A 12,069-nucleotide genomic window follows, 5' to 3' on the forward strand; every position below is an offset into this window, starting at 1 on the left:
CCAAGAAGGATAACTGAAGCCATTAAACTGAAGATTTTAATGGTAGTGATGTTAAACATAACTACTGAAGTCTTGATATTTTGTCCTCTGATAACAATGTTAAAAAACATTTAAGGCATTTACATCTTCCATAGATACGTGTCCATAAAACCCATGGACACTAGTAGTTAAAGAATTACAGAATGGGTCAATTATCTCAGTAGTACAAATGACCACGATTTCAATTCAGCAAACCCAGAGATTTCCATGCATTCTAAGAGATGTTTAGCTCACCTGATTGCCAACTAAAAGCAGATGTTCTCCCAGCAGAAAGTCCTTGAGCATATCTTCCATTACCATCATGTGCTAGAGAAACAAAAATACAGTTTTCAAGCCTGTTTTCATACACTCAAGTTTATGCATTCACTCATGCTAAGCAGTACAAAATGAACTTTACTTTCAGGATTTTGGGCCAAAATATTTTTAACTTTATACTTACAACTTTTTTACCATAGCAAGAGTCTCTCAGCAAATAACAGCAGAAGGATTACTATCCAGTGAACCAAAACAATGAAACAAAAATACTAACTCTCCTTATGTATTTCCTCTGCTCAAACTGACTGTGGGTGTCTGATTTCCCTAAATACATTTAACTCTCTATAATCACTCTTAATGCATTTCCTTTTAGCCTCGTTGCATGCTTGTCACTCAGTGTGTAAGAATTTTCATTAATATGTGTATGACAACTTTCCAGCAATTGTACTGGGAGGAAGCAAAACATATAATGGTAGAACTACAGAGAAAACAAAGAGATGGAAAAACAAACAGCTGACAAATATGTAAATTATACACACTTATTTTAATAAAGATTAAACACCAGCTCTAGCTTAATGACAGATACACTTCTCTATTCTGATCAAACTTTATTTTCAAGCAAAATAAAGTTAGGAAAATACAAGCTCAAAGCTAAAGCGTTTATTATGTGTCTGTACACATAATAGCACTTGGTAGCACCAGCTACCAAGAAGGAGAAAAATGACTGCTACTGCTGAACCCAGGACATTATCTTACAACTTCTAATTAGACTGCCTAACTGAAGACAAAGTGTATTTTACATATACCCAATATCACAAAAGGTAACACACAGTGTAGATCATTTAATACTACCCACCAACCGATACCTAGCCTGACCGAGCAGTGAGCTAGCCCTTTCGGGTAACTCCCAGTTTACATCCTGGGCATGATGTGCTGTGGTATGGAATACCTCTTTGGTCAGTTTGGGTCAGGTGTCCTGTCTCTGCTTCCTCCTGGCTTCCCCTCCTCCCTGGCAGAGCATGAGACTCAGAAAGTCCTTGGTCAGAGTAAACATTACTGATCAGCTAAAACCATCAGCGTTATCAGTGCTGTTCCCAGGCTGAAAGTCAAAACCACAGCACTGCACCAGTTACTAAAAAGGAGAAAAATAGCTGCTACTGCTGAACCCAGGACACCTTATCTTGCTTCTCACAAATAATTTGTTTAAAAGGATTGAACGGATTTAAGGATAATGTGGCAATGCAGACTACTTTACAAGCAATAAAGTCGTGTATATTTCTCCACTGTACCCAGCAAAAACAGGTCATCTGTAAGCAGGCCAGACAACCTACTTAGAGAAACAAATGCTTGCCTTTAGACAAACATATATATTTTTTTCATATTATCATCTCATCTCTAGTACTTGAAAAAAAAAATAAAATCAACAGCTTGCCTGTAATTTCTGAGCATGGAAATGTTCAGTTTCTAACTGTGTGAAAAACATCTTAGGTTTCAAATGTCTTCAAAACAGAGGCTGGGGGTAGGGGAAGAAACTCTTGTAAACAAAGCTTAATACTACAAAATCCTAACCAGGCATGTGAAAAGACTACTGAATGCTCAATACACAACTTAAGGAGAGGATTTCAAGGTTAATTACCGTATTTTCCGGCATGCATATACAATGGTAATTTATAACTGATAAAAATAATTTTGACCAGATCCAGCACAAATTCTAGGAAGTTACACACACGAATTACAATTTTTTTTATTTTATGGTTCAGGCACGAATACTTCCTTCTGATGACTTCTTTTTTTAAATCCTAAATTGCACAAATATGTGTACATCACAGTTCCCCTGCAGAACAGCTTAGCCACAGGAGACAGTATGCATTGATATTTTGGTTTTTTTGCACCAGGACCTAACTTAGCATTGTATTAGGATGCATGCAGACATTTCAGATTAATTACTTACACAAAGGACTTGTAAGTAGACACATCAATATTGTGTCAGCTTTATTGATCCCTGTTCCCCAAAGCCTGGCCTGAAAGTGGCATTTGCTATATCACCTAAAAATTACTTCCATCCCTGTGCCACTTGTTGCAGACTAACAATACTGTTCCATGACAATGCCAAATTCCTCTGGAACATGATATGTTTAAAGACCAAATTCACAGAGACTAAAACTATGTATTTCATTACATTGTGCAGCACTGCAAAGAGCTGAAGATATATCTTTTTCTCTGTTTCAATTTATTTCTGTAGTTTATAGATAATGGAGAGGATGTATTGCACTAGTCATAAATCAAATTTATTCTCCAGCAGGTTTTGCTAAACAATCATTACAGCACTTGAATGACTGAATTACAACCTAGCAGTACAGAAAAGGAGAATTCATTTAGGAATGGGAACAGCTGTCCTGACTGGTATTTGGTTGCTGTTTTCTTCAGCAGTCAGAGTGCGTATGTACCAGGGACAGATACAAAGCAGGTCATTCGCTGCAGCATTTTTAGCAAATGCTGCCCAAATAAACAGATGCATAATATCTGAACACAGGTTATATACAGTTTTCTGAAGCTATAAGTAAGAAGGTGGAAAAAGCAATGCAGACTGTAAGTCCTAGCAAGACTCAGGATTTCATTTGCAACAGATCCAAACTAAGTACTTCCACAAAATGGCAACACAGACAATATCTCACATAAAATGTGAGTGGGGAAGATGAAGAAGTCTGTCTTCTGTTCCCCTTGCACAGCCTGTCATCACCTTCAGCAGGTGATACCCATGGAGCATAGTCTTGCAAGAGAGGAAGGAAAAAAATAGGGGGAAAAAAAAAAGGAAAGGAAGAGTAAGGAAATCCACACAGGGTCTCTAAAAGAAAAATATTTCACAAGATTCTGCTACCAGTGTGGCCTTTCAGTGGCAAAATATTCTAAAAAGGTAACTGAGAGGGTAATTTTCTTGCTATGGATACCCTTGTCTGACAGCTTTGAGGCTTCCGTGCTAGACAGAGAGTAAAGCCATAGTACACCTACCTCTACAAAAGCGGTGGTGAGAAACAAAAACCAAAAAACCCCAGAGTCAATAAGCCCTTCCTATTTCTTGTGTTCACCAATTACTCTTACTTTTTGCTACTGTGAACTAATTAACGCCAGCTACACTAATGAGTAATTCATAAACTAAACAAATTACAATAAATAATTAATAACCCATTATCTAAAAGCAAATTACTCTCTGCCTTGCTTTTCAAACATTAAAGAGAGGTACAACTTCATGTAACAAGCCTGTAAAATACGATCTCAGGATAGAAACGATAATCCAGCCCCAAGAGAGGAAGAGTCCAGCAGGAAAAAAAAAAAAGTAAAATCACTCAACACAACATTTGATCGAATCATTCTAAATAAAATTTAGTTTCAGTTGCTTTTACTTCATATTTCATGAATGTTCAACAAGATTGTTACAATCTCTTCACAAAGTGATGGTGAAGACACATCTGAAATGAGCATGAAATCCTCTGAGACAAAATTTACCCTAAAGAAACTCCCTCAGAAATATACCCTTAAAACTGAGTTAGTACATTACTTACTATGAGCATGCACATGAGTACATATTTAGCAAACTTTTGATCTCTCAGAGTTTCACACTTACTTGCTCATTTTCATAGAACAAAACATCAGGCACTTTCATCTTCTCGGCTGAGTTATAAATCGGCATCGTCACAGACCCTATCTTCAGAATCCGATTGTTTATTTCACCTAGATATTTTCCAGGAAACAAGTAAATGCGTTACTTATAGCATCCTCTGAGCAGACATGCAATCAGTCCCCAACACTTGCAACAGACAATTTACAAATTTTAACAAGGCTGTGGGTTGCAGTAAATTGATTTCTATCTAAAGAAAGAGAATGCTTGAAAGAGTACCCATTAACAAGAGGTTCCTTTAGAATTCATTTTAATGCTTTTTGAAATTTCAGAGAAGTCCATTACAATAAACAATGAATAGGTGATCTTATGGAAAAAGTACCATGAAAAACAATGGAAGTTGTGACCACTGCTTTGGTTTAATTTCATAATCTCATTGTATTATTGGAAGATCACTAATACTCCAATAGTAAGTGAGTGGCTGTGTGAATGCTGGGCTGAGAGCCAGGGCCAACCCACCACAACTCTATGGAGTCACTGCTGATGCTTCCTTTCAGCACTGCAGGTTTGCTCAGATGGATTAATGCCAGAACATGAACACATTTAACATTTTGGTGAAAACTGGCTAAATCTATATGCATTGAAATAGTCTTCAACTAGACCTCTGAAAGAAAAAGTACACTAGAAAAATTTCTTGGATCAAAAGAACCATAAATTCTGTCCCTAACAACTCCATGTAAATAATAATATTGTGCAAAAAAAACCCAGTAATATTTTTTTTTGCCACTAATTTCTTAATCTAGTATGGTGTAAAACTAAAAAAAGGCTGATTTCTAGACAGTTGTTTTTAGTTGTTCACCTACCAGTCTATATTGTTCTACCTTTATGGCATGAAACAGAACAAAAAGAAAATTCAAGGAAATGTGTCCAGATTAGAAAAAGAATGGTAAGCAGCTAGCATCACACAACTGGCAAGAGTTAAAATTCTTTTATATATATATAGATTTTATAGATACAAAATAATGCAAATACAGATAAAATGGATGGTTGCATATGTATACGTGTGTTTATGTATGTATATACATATGGCTGCACATATATATTATACTGTGTATAATAAATTAATATAGCTGTATCTACATATATATTTTTATATATACACACACAAATAAAATCTATAAAACCATATGAATTAAAACCAATGATGTGTTTAGTACTGCAAAGATTTAACACAGAAGTCAAGTACATCACAGAGCTGAGAATAAACATACAGAAGAATGACAGCAGAGATAACATTGGTGAAGCAGAGTGAAGGAAAAGTTAAGCAAATGGAAAATGGCAAATTGCTCAAACTGTGCTGCCTGACAGTAGATATGAAAAGATATACAGCTAGCATGAAGACCAGGGGTCACGCAGGAACGAGAAAGAAGAGGCGATAAAAATGGCAGAAGCAGAAAGGCTACTGCAAACAAGTACAAGTTGTTTAAGGTAAAGAAACAAAGACCTGCTTGATAAAGGTGACATGTAACAACCACAGCAATTTAAAGAAGGGAAAGCAACAAAGAAGCGTGTGCCAGAATGAAAGCAAAACATAACCCAAGACTTTTACAAGAAAAATCTTAATTTCAACAGTGGAGGAAAAGAAGAAGTGGTAAAAAACATAACAGAGAAATATTAAGAGCAAATGAAGACCGTAATTGTACAGAAGAGTAGCTACCAGTGATAGGGGAAAAAAAAAGAAGGGAAAAAGAAATCCAAGAGAGCCTGAGGCCATAGATCTTATAGACTGGGAAACACATAAACATGATCGAGAACAAAATTCCACCAGCTGGGAATACAGCAGACAATATAAAAGTATAAACATACTGAGAGCAGCACCGCATTCTGACAGAACGAAGTTAAAGGGATGTAAGTGAAGCAAACAACACTTAATTTTGAAGATAATTAATGCACCTGTCTATGCTCAACCATCTGACTTAGAGCAAGGCAAAAGACCGCAGAAGCTTACACGTGTAATGCTTTTCCTCTAGTTTCTTTGTGTCATCCGGACTTGTCTCAATACCGCAATCCTGCAGATTTTTATGTAAAGCTGATCTGGCAAGGTTTGGTAAAAACCTAAATGAAGAAAAATAATAAGGAAGTTGTATTTTAAGGATTTTTTTCTAAGTTTTTAGCATTTTCCATAAGCTAAAAATCAGTATGGAGCTTTACTTTGACCTCCAAAGCCTGAATTCTTCACTCAAATAGTCTTCAACATTTAACCTGTCCTTACAGAGAGAAACTGAGCTTCTTCCACACCAATGAACTACATTTGTGGTCCATGCTCATTTTAGAAGGCTTCAGTGTTCCCAAATATTGCAAAAGGGTTGGAACGTAGGATGGATTTAGAACTGTAAGTATGTAACGTCCTCATTACACTGCCAGTAAAAGCTACAGTAGAAACAATGTTTTTCTCAAAATAGCTTTTCTCTTAACTTAGTTCACTTGGACCCCAGGTTCCAAAGAGAAAGAGTAAGCGTTGAGGTATCCAGAACTAGGCCCCTTCAGTTTTGAAACCTTTTGATAATTGAATTTGCTTTCTTTTGAAAAAGCAAACAAACCAACCCCCTAGATGTTCATGACTTTTCTAGATACAGCTTTCAGAACTGGAATCAAGCCTCCACCAGACATCGGTCACACTAGACATTAATGTAACTCCACCATGAGTCTTTTGAGGCAGTGAAGCAATGCTGCCTATGGTGACCCAATTTATACACTGTAATGAAATATTTTCATGAAGATGAGAAAGGAGAGGTATGTAATTTTTACTTACCTCTGACATTTGAGAACACCATAGAAATACTTCTGAAGAAATGACAGACTTTAAGGAGCAAGACAGAAATCATGTTATCTACTAAAATGCATTAAAAGCTATACTGCACATTAGCAACTGACCAAGACGCTCTTGAACTTCAGCCAAACCTAGCACTTCTACCTGGAAAGGCAGGCTTTATTAACAGCATAATAGAGGCTTTCATCTGGATGTTGCGACAGCCGACGACAAATTCGTAGTAGTTGCCGAGTAGATAAAGATGAAGCGAGTGACTGTGCCTGTCAAAAAAAAGAAGGTCCTTGTATTATTTCATGTTTGGGACTGGATCTCATGGATTTAAACCAAATAAGTACTGAGAAAAATGTAATCCAAAAGAATGATTTCAATTTTTCTCCTAATTCATAGGTGCTGTCTCCTTCAGCAACTTGTGCTTTTTAATCGCTGAGCTTGTAATTCTGTATTTGTTGCAATAGTTGACTGCCAAGGAAATCATGATGTCATCAAAAGCTTAGCCTTACGATTTCACTTGATAAGCAACAGGGAGAAAAATGTGCTGATAACTGAATTTTATTAGCTATATAAAACCTAACACTAGACAATATTAACAATAACAAGGAGGTCAGCCGCCGTAAAAAGATCAATGTGCTAAAAACTCATCTGCCTTTCACAAGCTGAGTATGTGTTCCACATGTAATGCTCTGGCAAAAGGGTCTGGCAGGATTCTTGGACATATAAACAAGACAACACTGGGCAGCAGTAAGGAGATTGTATCACCTCTGCACACGCCTTCTGGGCAGGCTGTTACTAGAACACTGTGTTCTTTCTGTTGTCCACATGTTAAAATAAATCCTAAAAACTGGACAAGATTCCGTAAAGAGTTACAAAAATGATTCAATGCCTGGGAAAGCAGACCTCAAATACAGCAAAATTTAATAAACAAACAAACACCCCAAACGAGTGACCATGTATTTAAAGACAGATTTAAAGACTGAGAAAGAAATCATTCTATAATTATATCTACCAGATGAAGGTATCTAATACAAATAGGTTCCTTATTTTAGCAGGAAACTCACAACACTGAGCGTGATTTGATAAGTCGCGCCATAGCTTTACCTGGGTCAAGTGAAATAGTTTAATTAGGGAACTTCGCAACGTTTTGGTTTGGGTCATATAAATGATTTCTAACTGCATTAATTATCTTTATGTATTACACTGTTTCAACTGGAAAAAAAATCCTGAAATTCCCCATCTGGAAGAAAAACCCAGAGAAAAGCAACACTTGAAGAATTTCAGAATCTCCCCCCCCTCCTTTAATAATTATTAAGCATGAGAAGTGCCTTAACACCAATTCTTTCCACTAGAAAACTGCAGTTTTGACAGACATTAATATTGAAAAACAAATCAGTTTTATGTAATTGTACAAAACTATTCTCAAATGCTGAGACAGCAAAGGATAAATAATACTTTTCAGCATAGCTCTGAGCAAGAATTAGGTAGACTGGACTAACAGCAAAGGTTACTTCTGTTGCTCCTTCTGCTTTTGTTGTCAGGAATTTGTTAACTGTCTTCTGAACCACTGTAGTTTATCACCCAGCATTATGGACACTTCAATATAGGTGATGGCATTTCAAGTGTTTTTTCAAGACCTACTCAGCCATGTGTGAAGCATGAGCAAAGGAGAGGGGTGAGTGCTGTATCCTTGTTATCCCTGCTCACTAGCCAGAATCCTCGCTGGCTTACGAGATTACATTCTCTTTCCAAAAGTTATTTTAAACAGCAGAAAAGTTCCCAAGTAGAGTAAGTTTTGGCAGATAAGCAATCCTCCTAACTTACAAGCTATGGGACTACACTAATGGAGAATGGCAGCTGAGCATAGTAACTGAGGTAGTAAATTTCGTACGTTGTGCCACTTTGATAAATCTTATCTCTAAGGACACGGGCATTTTAAAGTCTAAATAACATACAGCATCACATCCTGCACTGAAATAAATAAAAATACAGGACAGGCCACAGAGGAAGGAATATATTACATCTTCTGAATATTTGCAACTGGCAATTAAAGTTTTGGGAACAAAACTTCCTCTCTTTTGCTGGTTTGCTTTTTTTTTTTAATATTTTATATTGAACAACTGTAAACTCAAAATTGTGTGTCAGTTTTTTTATTATGTATCTATGAGGCACCTAATTTAAGAGGATCTGGACAGTACTCTCTAGATTCTATTGTAAATCAAGCAAACAATTGCAATGATGCAGACAACGCCCACAGGCTGAATAGTCTACAGGTATTCTATTGTTAATAGAATAATTTTAAACAATGCTTAATATTTCAGGATAATCTCTGGCAGAGGTTTACAGACTTAGGCAACTCTATAAATAATCTTGAGTTACCTAAGGTACACATTTAATTTCTCCACACAGGTGTGTTATTGCCAACATGTGTCATGTCACTGCTCATCTACAAGAATCCTCCCTCAGTCCATACTGTGACTCACTTCTCATCCAACATCATATACTTCACACAGGTATTTCACAATGCTATAGACATTCGCATGCATAGAAAGGATTTTTGTAATGGTCTGTTCAGGCATGCTGTGTCTCCAAGTATGCCGAAAACAATATATTTATACATTAGCTGTAGGAAGTAAGTCCCAAAGGTGTACCCAAAAGTCAGCAGTCAATTTTTTTACTTTAAAGATCATAAAAGCATGACAGCCTCTCTCAGCTTCTTAAATAGTAATACTGTAAAAACTATTACCCATGCTAGAATCATAAAACTAAGGGGAACAGATTATACTTGCATACCAGTTAAACTGCTGGATTCCATGTACATTTTAGTTACATTAAAAACATCCAGCATTTTAGTAGCCATAAAAATAATTTGGGTTTGTTTTGTTTTTTTTTTTACCCACCATGATTTCAAAGAATTCTGTGGTTACTATGTAAGCAGGACTTACTTTTCTTGACAAGACTGCTTTAATAGAATAGCCTGTAGCAGTAATGCAGCAGAGTTTATAGAATCACAGAATGGTTTGAGTTGGAAGGGATGTAAAAGGCCATCTAGCTCTAATCCCCCTGCCATAGGCAGGACACTTTCCACTAGACCAGGTTGCTCAAAGCCCCATCCAGCCTGGCCTTGAAGACTTCCAGGAATGTGCCACACCTTCTCTCAGCAACCTCTTCTGGTGCATCACCATCCACACAGTAAAGAATTTCTTCCTAATATCTAATCTAAATCTACCCTCTTTCACTTTAAAGCTACTCCCCCATTCCCTGTCACCATGTGACCCTGTAAAAGGTCCCTCACCATATTTCTTGTAGGCCCCTCTTAGGTACTGGAAGCTGCTCTAAGGTCACCCCAGAGATTTCTCTTCTCCAGGCAGAACAAGCCCAACTCTCAGCCTGTCTTCTTAGGAGAGGTGCTCCAGCCCTCTGACCATCTTCATGGCCCTGCTCTGGACTCACTCCAACACTTCCATGTCCTTCTTATGCTGGGGGCCCCAGAGTTTGATACAGTACTCCAGGTGGAGCCTCAAGAGAGATGAGTAGGGGGAGAATCTCCTCCTTTGACCTGCTGGTCACGCTCCTTCTGATGCAGCCCAGCATATGGTTGGTTTTCTGGGCTGCAAGCACATACTGCTGGCTCATGTTGAGCAGAAGCTCATCAACCAACACCCCCAAGTCTTTCTACCCAGGGCTGCTCTCAATCAGTTTCTGTCCAGCTCTGTCCAGCCTGTATTTGTGCTTGGGATTGCCCAAGAAGCTCTGGTGATTAAAGTGATCAAAAAATATTTGGACACACATGATCATACCCACACCTATTCAAAAGGCAGCTCAAGCATGTTTTACTGAGAGCCACGTACCTAAACCCACTGACAACATATACTGTTCTGCCTGGCTTCTCTGGGATTCAGGCAATTTCCTAAAAGCTTTACTTATGCAGATTCTAAAAATGAACATCATAAATAAAAAAAAGTTCATAGTACGCAGTACAGTAATTGCCAGCAATAATTTTCTGGGGCTGGTTTTCCAGTCCCCATGTGGAGTCTAAAATGAGCCAGAAGCCTTTGAAGCAACACTATAGCTTAGCAAGCTTCACCCAGCCTTTGTTAAAACAGATCATTCACAGCAGGAGAATGTACATTTGAAAAGAAAACAAAACCAAAAACCAATCCCAGACAAAAGAAAAGGGCTCACTGTGGTGTCATTTGTCTCCCGAAGCTTGTGTGTTAATGACAACAACTGCTCCACAGCAACACTGGGTACATTTGGAATCTGCTTGAACAAAAACCAGTATTAATCTTACTGCAATATATGCAAGTTCCATGTACAGCTACACACAGATGCAATAAGCATAGTGACCGCAGTGTACATCAACCAGAAAGGAATGCAATTTTGGCAAAGAACATTTTTTCTATTACAGCATCATTTAGTATCACAGAAAGAATGTTAATTTATATCAAAATCATCGCAGATAAGCAGATATGCTGCTTTCATAAGCTTTGAAAATGAAGACATTTATGCTAGGCAGAAACAGCAAAATATTTTTTATGTAATAAATAACCATGTTCAGTTAGCAATAGTCTGTAAGTGCCTTAAATATTGAACGTACTTACCATCTTTTTTATAACTTCAATTTCCTCACTCTTACTTAAAGATCGAACATTATGAAAAAGAAATAGTGTCAAAAACTCCGGACCCAGCCACTGTTGGGTGCTACTTCCAATGACAGGAGGTTCTGCTAAGACCACTATTCTGAAAGAAGGATGGATAGGAAAGATAGACCTGCAAAAAAAGAGTTTATAAATGCATTACCTCTCTTAAACAGTGAATAGCAAATTCAGTTTTTACAACAGGTGAAAAAAGGAATTAAATCACTGTATGTCTGAAATAGACACATCTCACTCATCTGATGGACTTTTACAAGGTTTTTTTACCTAAAGCAGGGTGTCTCACAGGCAAATCAGGGATGGAACAAGATCTGCCAGAGCTGTAGTAATGAGTAACTTCTTTTATTCGATTAGGCTGACAGAAAGGATGACACAGATACTGGCCATCATGAAGAGATGGATTTATTAACAGCTTAGGAACATTTCCCTTACTGATGCTCTTTGCGGCCCTTGGAAAAATCACCTAGACTCTTGGGATGGGATTAATACACCCGACTTCATAAAATTCCTGAAAATTATACTTCAAAGTTCAAACCAGTCACTCCACCCTTGCCTTGTTTTAGACTCCACATGAGGAGACAGGTTGTTCCAACAGCAGATTAATACTTGAAAGAACTTAAGAAATGCCCTGCTGGGTCCTTCAATCTACCCAGCTCACCACACTTTCTGTCTCTTATTAC

General features: G+C 37.5%; 1 protein-coding gene across 1 annotated transcript in view; it reads right to left on the minus strand.

Annotated features, from left to right (window-relative positions):
• VWA8 (von Willebrand factor A domain containing 8) overlaps window positions 1-12,069 on the minus strand; it is a 178,177-nt gene that overhangs the window by 100,954 nt on the left and 65,154 nt on the right. The window contains exons 15-20 of the mRNA XM_061457275.1: window positions 11,336-11,504; window positions 10,917-10,994; window positions 6,885-7,000; window positions 5,919-6,025; window positions 3,917-4,023; window positions 274-345 (exon numbers count right to left, since the gene is read on the minus strand). Of these exons, the coding sequence (XP_061313259.1) occupies window positions 274-345; window positions 3,917-4,023; window positions 5,919-6,025; window positions 6,885-7,000; window positions 10,917-10,994; window positions 11,336-11,504 (649 nt within the window). The remainder of the gene's footprint in view (window positions 1-273; window positions 346-3,916; window positions 4,024-5,918; window positions 6,026-6,884; window positions 7,001-10,916; window positions 10,995-11,335; window positions 11,505-12,069) is intronic.

Source organism: Pezoporus flaviventris, unplaced genomic scaffold (assembly GCF_033815535.1).
Source record: "Pezoporus flaviventris isolate CSIRO_AGI_PZ_B2104156 unplaced genomic scaffold, CSIRO_AGI_Pfla_v1 ptg000025l, whole genome shotgun sequence".
NCBI lineage: Eukaryota > Metazoa > Chordata > Aves > Psittaciformes > Psittacidae > Pezoporus > Pezoporus flaviventris.